Source organism: Babylonia areolata, chromosome 14 (genome assembly GCF_041734735.1).
Source record: "Babylonia areolata isolate BAREFJ2019XMU chromosome 14, ASM4173473v1, whole genome shotgun sequence".
NCBI classification, from domain to species: Eukaryota; Metazoa; Mollusca; class Gastropoda; order Neogastropoda; family Buccinidae; genus Babylonia; species Babylonia areolata.
In genome coordinates this window covers 18,691,678-18,701,604 of record NC_134889.1, presented here as the reverse complement: position 1 = coordinate 18,701,604, position 9,927 = coordinate 18,691,678, and the positions used below count along the sequence as shown (strand labels likewise).

At 44.1% G+C, this 9,927-nt stretch overlaps 1 protein-coding gene across 2 annotated transcripts in view; it reads left to right on the top strand.

Moving 5' to 3' along the window:
* The first annotated feature begins 1,984 nt into the window (after positions 1-1,984).
* LOC143289520 (uncharacterized) overlaps positions 1,985-9,927 on the top strand; it is a 28,658-nt gene continuing 20,715 nt past the window's right edge. For both annotated transcript variants that reach the window (XM_076598516.1, XM_076598515.1), the window contains exon 1: positions 1,985-2,605. In XM_076598516.1, coding sequence (XP_076454631.1) covers positions 2,216-2,605 — 390 coding nt within the window. In that variant the 5' untranslated portion in view covers positions 1,985-2,215. The remainder of the gene's footprint in view (positions 2,606-9,927) is intronic.

The following is a 9,927-nucleotide window of genomic DNA, read 5'->3' as shown; positions in this document are numbered from 1 at the left end:
ATAGACAGACAGACAGAGATTGACAGACAGAGATAGACAGACAGCTGAAGACAGCGACAGAGAGACAGAGACAGACAGACAGACAACTGAAGACAGCGACAGAGAGACAGACAGACAACTGAAGACAGCGACAGACAGACAGAAAGACAGAGACAGACAGACAGGCAACTGAAGACAGCGACAGAGAGACAGAAAGACAGAGACAGACAGACAGACAACTGAAGACAGCGACAGACAGACAGACAGACAGACAGACAACTGAAGACAGCGACAGAGAGACAGAAAGACAGAGATAGACAGACAGACAACTGAAGACAGCGACAGACAGACAGAAAGACAGAGACAGACAACTGAAGACAGCGACAGAGAGACAGACAGGCAACTGAAGACAGCGACAGAGAGACAGAAAGACAGAGACAGACAGACAGACAACTGAAGACAGCGACAGACAGACAGACAGACAGAGACAGACAACTGAAGACAGCGACAGAGAGACAGACAGACAGAAAGACAGAGACAGACAGACAGACAACTGAAGACAGCGACAGACAGACAGAAAGACAGAGACAGACAGACAGACAACTGAAGACAGCGACAGACAGACAGACAGACAGAAAGACAGAGACAGACAGACAGACAACTGAAGACAGCGACAGAGAGACAGACTGACAGACAGACAACTGAAGACAGCGACAGACAGACAGACAGGGGGAGACAGAGACTGACAGACACACAACTGAAGACAGCGACAGACAGATAAACAGACAGGGGGAGACAGAGACTGACAGACACACAACTGAAGACAGCGACAGACAGACAGGGAGAGACAGAGACTGACAGACACACAACTGAAGACAGCGACAGACAGAGACCGAAAGAGAGACAGAGAGGTAGAAACAGACAGAGAGAGAGAGTGGGGAGAGGAGAGGCAGAAACACTGAGAAATAGGCGGTGAAGTAGTGAGAGGGTGACAGGCAGAGAGACTGAGACAGAGAGAGGGAGAGAGTGGGAAACGACAGACGTAGAGACAGACGAGGGTGGGGAAAGGGGGGCGGGAAGGGTATGTGTGTGTGTGGGGGGGAGGTACTGACTGGTTTCCACAGCATTATTGATTTTCTCAGGACATGCTGCCTGATTTCCTCATTATATACTGAATTGATTTCCTCAACATATAATTTCCACAGTATCCTTGTTTTTTAGACCAAGAAAATATTTCTTTGGATAAAAAAGAAGGTTCAAACACTTGGAGAACCGAAATATTCAAAAAGGTTCATGACCTTCAAAACTATTCATGTATCTGCCCCCCAAAATATAAACAGTTACGGCATATCGCAGTCTCTTCAAGAACCACATCAACCAAGCGACTGAAAAAGCAAACAGATTTCTTGGAGTCATCCGAAGATCTTTCGACTTTCTCACCCCCGCAGTCTTCATCCAACTATACAAGTCTCTAGTTCGCCCGATTCTCGAGTATGGACACACAGCATGGCAACCCCGACACAAGACACTGTGCTGCGAACTAGAGGACGTACAGAGGCGTGCCACCAAGCTTATTGCATCACTGAAGGATAAACCATATTCAGAGCGCCTTGCTGCACTGAACCTGCCCAGTCTTGAGCACCGCCGCCTGTGAACAAGTTCCAAAGAGCTTCAACACGGACACAAACCAGTAACCAGTAACAGATAGTCTTCAAACCACATTTTTATACACAAATGAAATAACAACATCATCGATAACAATTAAACAATTTATCAGCGTCGAAACACATAAAATGTTGGAGGAGGGGGGAAAAAGAATAAAAAGAAAGTTCAAAACAGACAAACAAACGCACCGTTACTCCCGGGGTCGATCTAAAGGAGTCTCCACCAAAAAGGCACAACACAATCAGCTGATCACCCTTTTTTTTCTTTTCTTTTTTTTTTTTTCACCACAACGTCCGGTCAACCTCCTTTTCAGTTAATACCCGGATTGGAAGTCTTCTTCGTTCCGTTGAAGGAAGGTTGTCTCCACATTACTTCGTGAGTAAACTGCTCTCGACAACCCCTTCAGTTCGTGCATTGTGCGCTGCGAAGAAGAACACTGAAGGCACAGGTTGATGTGTATCTCGCGCAACTCGCAAGTTTTGCAACCCGTACTGTGTGAATCTTGTGCAACTACAACAACAACAACAAAATAAAGCACTGACAAGTGACTTCACTTGAGAACGAAATTACCATGTCGGACAAAGATGACCTCGCTTCTCCAAGCAAAAAACCGCGCATGGAAATCATGACCACCGCGGCTTCGTCGTCGAAATCGCCTGACACCACTAACGTCACGACCTCCGACGTCACTGTGACGACAACACCGCCACCGCCACCGCTGCCGCCCCGGTCGGCGGCAACTACCCAGTCGTGTTTCTCCAAGGAGTCGACGACGACAACATGTTTGGAAACGGCGCAGAAGGATTCGATAATTGCGCAGATTTTGGCTGGCACGGAGGGGGCAGAGTTTGGGGAGCCCTCTTTTTGTCCGCCTGGCGTTTTCTTCGATGATTCATGTTTTGCGTCCACTTCTGGTGGTGGTGATAGCACGCCTGTCTGCGTTGGTTCTCACAGCTCTTGGGTAGGTGTGAGGTGAGGGTGTGGTTCTGCTGTGTTGTATTGTGTGTGTGGTGTCGTTCTGTGTGTGCGTGCGTGCGTGTGTGTGTGTGTGTGTGTGTGTGTGTGTGTGGTGTCGTTCTGTATGTGTGTGTGCGTGCGTGCATGCGTGTTTGTGTGTGTGTGTGTGTGTGTTGTGTGTGTGTGTGTGTGTGTGTGTGTGTGTGTGGTGTCGTTCTGTGTGTGTGTGTGTGTGTGTGTGTTATGAATGCACAATCATGCATGTGTGTGCTTGAAAGTGTGTGAAATGTGTGTGTGCATGATGGTTGTGTGTGTGTGCGTGTGTGCTATGTACACAGTCATGTATGAATGTATGTTTCAGAGTGAGTGAGCGAGAGAAAGTGTGTGTGTGTGTGGTGGTCGTGGGGTCTGTGTTAGTGTGTGTGTGTGTGTGTGTGTTTGTGACATTATTACACAGGTTTTGTCTTGTATGTCTGACTTTGTGTAAATAAAAAACCTTTATACGTGAAGTTATAACTCTGTGTGTGTGTGTGTGTGTGTGTGTGTGTGTGTGTGTGTGTGTGTGTTTGAGAGCGAAGGGATTGACAGGTTAGTCATTATTATCTAACTGGGAATTATGACTATGTGCCGAACACAAATGCAGCATCAGTGTTAGGTCTATAAATAATCTAGATCTCGATACATTTGGCAGAACGCTGTGACTTTTGTGTGCTGCCAGTTCCATTCAAATGGCAGTTCCGTCAGTTCTGTCTTCTACCCCCACTCCCCCCCTGCCCCCACCCCCACCCCCCCCTCCCCTCTCTCTCTTTCTCTCTCTCATGTTTGATATTCGTGTCCCTGCCCTGTTCTTCCCTTTGAAATGAGTAAATAGCCCAGTAAACTAATTGTCTTCTCTCTCTCTGTCTCTCCCCTCCCCCTCCCTCCCTCCCTGTCTCTCTCTGTCATGAGTGATATTTGTCCCTGCCCTGTTCTTCCCTTTGACATGAGTAAATGGCCCAGTAAACTATTTGCCCTCTCTCTCTCTCTCTCTCTCTCTCTCTCTCTCTCTAGCTCTCTCATTTCCTCTCTCTCCCTCTCTTGTATGAACCTTTGCCCCAGTTCCTTTTTTCTCGCTTTGTTGATGCGGGCGTGTGCGCGCACTGTGATTACGTGTGTGTGTGTGTGTGTGTGTGTGTGTGTGTGTGCTCACGTATGACGTATATCTCATGTCTTCATAATGGTTAAGTAAATTTAAGTAACGAAGATTACAAAAGTGTGTGTGCGCCGTGTGCGCTTGCTTGCTTGCTTGCTTGATTGCCTGCAAGAACTCGCTAGCACAGTCGTGCAAAGAACTATAGTGGTGCGAAGACAAAAAGACATAAGACACAGTTGCACAAGAACGCAATGGAATAAGGTTCCAGCAGTAGATAAATGAATGAATAAATAAATAAGTGAATGTATTAATCAATTCATATTTAAAGTGAAAAAGCTGAGAGACCGTCGAAGTGGTGTGGGGCACAAGAGGACAACGCTCCAGTTTCATGTCAGACCAAATCAAGGGTCAAGCCAGCATGACTCGCTGGCCTGAAGCGCCAGTTAGTGTTCTTGCTGTGCTGACACCCCCACCACCCACCCTACCCAGCCATCATCCCTCCCCCTCTCCTTCCTTCCTTCCTTCCTTCCTTTGAGTCTGTGTTGAATGTAGATACACTGAAGTCTTAAAATAGTTAAATAGATAATTGTTTGCTCTGCATAGCCGAAAAGTGGAGCGCCATTTTCGCTATCAAAGGTTCCGAGTTCGATTCGTGAGAACCCAACACAAAACACCTTGTTGCACTGGTATACCTCTTAACAGAGAGAGAGAGAGAGAGAGATCTGTGTGTGTGTCCCTCTCTCTCTCTCCCTCTCTCTCTCTCTCTCTCTCTGTGCCTCCCCCTCTCTCTCTCCCTCTCTCTCCCTCTCTCTCTCCCTCTCTCCCCCCCTCTCTCTCCCCTCTCTCTCTCTCTGTGCCTGCCCCTCTCTCTGCCCCTCTCTCCCCCCCTCTCTCTCCCTCCCTCTCTCTCTCTCGTTCTGGATGGTTACTTCCATCGGTAATTTCACTTCACGCGAGTTGCAGGTGGGTATCAGTTTTAAGCCTAGGTATATGAGTTGAATAGGTCCGGGTAGCTCGCCACTCAGTTGTCTGTATGAATGTTCGAAGAAAGAGGCGGGGTCACATGGAGAAAATTCGGAATCCCATTTCCAGAAAAAGAATGACATTTCTTCCAGCTGCAGTGTCACGTTGGAAGAAACGTGATTTTATTCACAATAATGTAGGAAATGTATATATCTACCAACGAGCAACGAGCCAAGGCTTATGTAAGTTCGTCAACGGTGAACAAAAATGCGTTTTCACCAACAGTGGCAGCATTCATCAAGCATAGACTGATTAAAGTATTATATTCATTGAATTGTATTTTATAAGAGAAATGAACTAATTGCAGAACGTGGCGCAAATTTATACGTTGCACTATTGACACGTCGAGCAAAAGACATGAAGTGGTTAATTTTTTTTTATTTTTTTTTAATGATAATAAAAGTGGTGTCGACACGTAGCGCCATTGACACATGAACGTAGTGATAATAATGGTACGAAACGCGGTTGACTCGTAGCGCTAATGAACATAGTGATAATGGTACGTAGCGCTGTTGACGAATAGTACCAATGATACGTGCCTCCGGCGAAGGACACGCGGTTGTTTTGTTTTGTTTTTGTTTTGTTTTTTGTTGTTGTTTGTTGTTGTTTTTTTGGGTTTTTTTTTTGTTGTTTGTTTGTTTTGTTTTTGTTGGGGGGGGGGTTGTTTGTTTTTTTTATCTCGGAAGAAATGCAATGTACCGTTAAAATTAGGCTTGTTATTTTATTTTATTATTTTTTTTATCATGTTTCTTCAAATTTCATCTTCGCTGCTATTCATCATAATCACTTTAAGTATCCGTTCTGCTTTTATAGTGCCTTTATAGTGCCGCAAATAGGGGGAAAAGGAATCACTGGGTGGATGATCAGTGTTACCTTGGAAACGCAGTGGTAACTTTTAAACTGGTCAAACATCACAGCGAGAGGCATGTGTGCTCACGACACAAAACTGTTTTGTTTTTTTGTTGTTTTTGGTGTTGCTGTTTTTTGTTTTGTTTTTTTGTTGTTGTTTTTTTGTTTGTTTGTTTGTTGTTGTTTTTTCTCTAAATATCAGTATGGGTACTGGATCATTTTACTGATTGATACATGCGGTCCTTAATGAGACTTAATGTAATCATGAAATGGATCTGTAAGGCAGGTTTCGAATAAATTTTAGCGTGGGGGGGATGAGGGTGGAAACTAACAACTGGTCTAATTTCAGAGGCGGTACATTCTTGTGAAGGTAAATGAATGGTGAGGCTGTTTGTAGCAGTGTCACGAGGCACTGAGCCTGCACATGCACGCACACACACATTCATCATTCACATCATCAGCCAAACGCAAGTCCAGCAACATCCGCTTGTGACTGTTCTATTTTTGGACTGAGCGTTTACAAGTCAACGCTTGCCCCTCCACCACACCCCTTCCAACCATCACCGGAAGCAGACGACAACTCACGGCTTTGAAGTTGAAAGGTTTAACACGTCGCGCACGTGAATTTCGTTCACAAAACAGCCAGAGAGGAAAGTGGAATTTTCTCCAGGTAGTCCGTGAGCTTCGTCGTTTTAGGCATGTGCTTCTTGCAATTCCTCCATTGAAAGTTTTGTCTGCTAACCTGGAAAGAATTTTTTCTTGACGTCATTTGGAGGTAACATTTCCCTGCACACGTGGCTTGGGTTTGTGTGTATTTTGTTTACCAACGTGGCCCCAGTTGCGGTGAATTCAAAGACGAAGTCGAAAATTTGGTCAAGGAAATTGTTGTTTAATGCGGGTGTCAGATTTCAGTATTGAATTGTTCATCACTATCATGCAGTGTACATGGTTTTTTTTTGGTGTTTCTTTGTTTGTTTTGGGGTTTGTTTTTAAACTCTTAACTTTTCATGTCTGCCACCCAGCACGTGTTGTCTGAAAATATTTCACTCAAATTGATTGACATTTTCATATAAAAGAATCATAGAGACGTGAACTTTAAACCCATAGATTTATTTGTATACTCGATACACCTCTCACATTATCTGTTTATTTATCCATTTATTTCAACAACAGAAGTTGCATTTCCAGACTTGTTTTGTGAAATTGATGTTATATTCGTTGAATCTACACATAAGGTTTTCAAACTTTTATTGAAAAAAGCAGTTTAATTATATAAATGGATGTCCAGTGTCTAAGTAAACGTTCCCCTTCTCCCTCCATCATCTCCACCCCTCTCTGCACCTCTCACTCCCCCTGCTCTCCTGCCCCCTCCTTCTCCCTCTCTCGTTTGATAGGGGATGGCTTTGCAATGTATGCGTTGTCAAAATGTATGGTGTGTGTGTGTGTGTATTTGTATTTCTTTTTATCACAACAAATTTATCTGTGTAAAATTCGGGCTGCTCTCCCCAGGGAGAGCGCGTCGCTTTACTACAGCGCCACCCATTTTTTGTATTTTTTCCTGCGTGCAGTTTTATGTTTTTCCTATCGAAGTGGATTTTTCTACAGAATTTTGCCAGGAACAACCTTTTTGTTGCCGTGGGTTCTTTTACGTGCGATAAGTGCATGCTGCACACGGGACTTCGGTTTATCGTCTCATCCGAATGATTAGCGTCCAGACCACCGCTCAAGGTCTAGTGGAGGGGGAGAAAATATCGGCGGCTGAGCCATGATCCGAACCAGCGCGCTCAGATTCCCTCGCTTCCCAGACGGACGCGTTACCTCTAGGCCATCACTCCTCTCTCTCTCTCTCTCTCTCTCTCTCTCTCTCTCTCTCTCTATATATATATATATATATATATATATATATGTATATATATATATATATATATATATATATATATATATGGTTATTTCAAGAAGTATTGATGGGTGGAGTGTACAGTAATTATTATACGATATTATTAATATTGATACTGTCACAACTGTCACTATTACTACTACTGCTGCGACTACTACTACTGTATATTTTGTGATGACTACACATCAGAGCATCGCAATAGGAACAACTTGTCAATTCCTGTTGGTGTTAAAACTACTGGTTCTATAACTACTGCAACCACTACTGATATCATACTACCACCAGTACTCTGTACTTCTACACAACCGTACTGTTCTGCTGCTTTTTTTTTTTTTTTTGCTTTTTTTTCTGCCCCATCATCTGCACCGTTTCAGTGGCATTACTCCCACGCCGCTCATTTAGATTCCCCCATACACGGCCATACCCGGGTTCGTCCGCCACAGTTCCAGCGTCGGCAGTCCACAGGAAACCATCGATGTTAGGTCGCCAGGACGCCACACACCAGAGGAGACCCTGCACTGCTGCTGAGTCACTTCAGTGGTGTTAACTGGTGCCTATTCTGATTTTACGTACTTAGGACATCACCTACTAAGTCCCCTACTAACGACTGAGTGAGCGTCCCTCCCAGAGTGGAGACCGCCACCACGTCCCTCCAAAAACAGCCCCCCATAATCTGACGACATTGACAGGACTCACCTCAAGCACGGAAGTGGAGGGGTATCGAAACTGAGGTCACCATGAGAGCAGGGCATGAAAGGCGACAGACTTTGAGACTGTTTTCTTTATACTGTTGATGATGAAGGAGGAGGAGCATGACGATGACGATGTTGCTATGGAGGTCCATTTTGGTTTGGGACAGCGTGGCAAGGCTGTACTCTACGCTTCCTGTCATAATGATACCCAGGCGTTGACAAGGCCCAAGAGATACAGACACTTGCAGTGATGGTCAGGTAATTAGAGCAACACGCCCAAAGACGCATCCTTGAAGTGGATGACACTCGACTGTGTGGTCCCAGTCTCCACATTTAAGCCCACAGCACACTCAACTCTGGGTAGGAGCCGGCCACGGGCCGAAAAACCAGCCTCCGCTGGGATTCGAACCTGCGTCCTCCCAGCCGTCAGTCCGCGACGCTAACCACTTCGCCACGGCGGCTGGTGCGCTGCTGCTATTTTCTGCTGTCACATCTGTCACTGTCGTTTTTTACACTCGGGTTACAGCAACCACACTTCCACCACCACGGTCTGTGCACACGTGTACAACAACAACAACAACTACTACTACTACTACTACTACTACTACTGCTACTACTACAAAAATAACTCTTATTCTCTCGTTACTGCCACGCACTGCATTGGATTTATGTATTCTAAATGGTATGTGTTATGGCGACCTTCAAGGTTGCTACACGTACGTATCAGACAGTGGCTGCAGTGTGAATGATTATTTTATAATGTCTTGTGAGTTATTTTCTCTTTTGTGTGAATCGTGTGAAATGACAGTTTGTGAACGAATTGAATCTGATCATATGCCTGTAAAATGCTGCTTTAGTTGTTTCGATGGTAGTGAGGAAGAGGTATTCAATGAGAATCTTGTCATCGAAAAACTTGTTTGGAACGAAAATTCTGCTGATGTTTATGTTAATAATATATGTTCAACAGAATGTCAGGAAAAAATGGCTTACGCTGTCAGTTTGATTGAGGTAGATATCAACGATGCACTACTGGTTTTTAACACTTGTATAAAAGAGGCTGCAGAATGTATGAAAAAACAGATATGTTGTGGGAGAAAATGTAACACGTCCCGGGACTGGTTTGATTTGGAATGTAAATCCTTTAGAAGAAATGTTCGTAAATTGCTGAAAAAATTTCGTCGCACTTTAGATGCTCAGGATCGTGATCGTTATTGTAAAGCACGACGGGAATATAAACATTTATTGAGAATAAAAAAGAAGCACTTTAATGATGCTTTGCGAAAAGAACTCATGTCATCAGTAAAAAGTCAAAGACAGTTCTGGGACGTGGTGCATAAGATCTCTTCAAAACAAAAGCAACCATCAAACAATATTACTACTGATGCTTGGTTTGAACATTTTAAAGCACTTCTCACAAAAGATGCAAATATCAATATGTTACCGCACATAGAGAACGAAGAAGAAGATAATTTAAACCGTCCTATTTCCAAAGAAGAGGTAATGTTAGCAATTAGAAAAATTAAAATTCGTAAAGCCGCCGGGCCAGATGGAATCATTGGGGAACTATTTAAGTATGGATGTAAAACTGAATTGATTTTAGATTTCTTTGTAACGTTTTTCAACGCTCTTTTCGATAAAGGAATTTATCCCCAAAACTGGACTGAGTCTATTGTTCTCCCTCTTTATAAGAAAGGAGATGTAAATAATCCAAGTAATTACCGAGGTATCTCTAT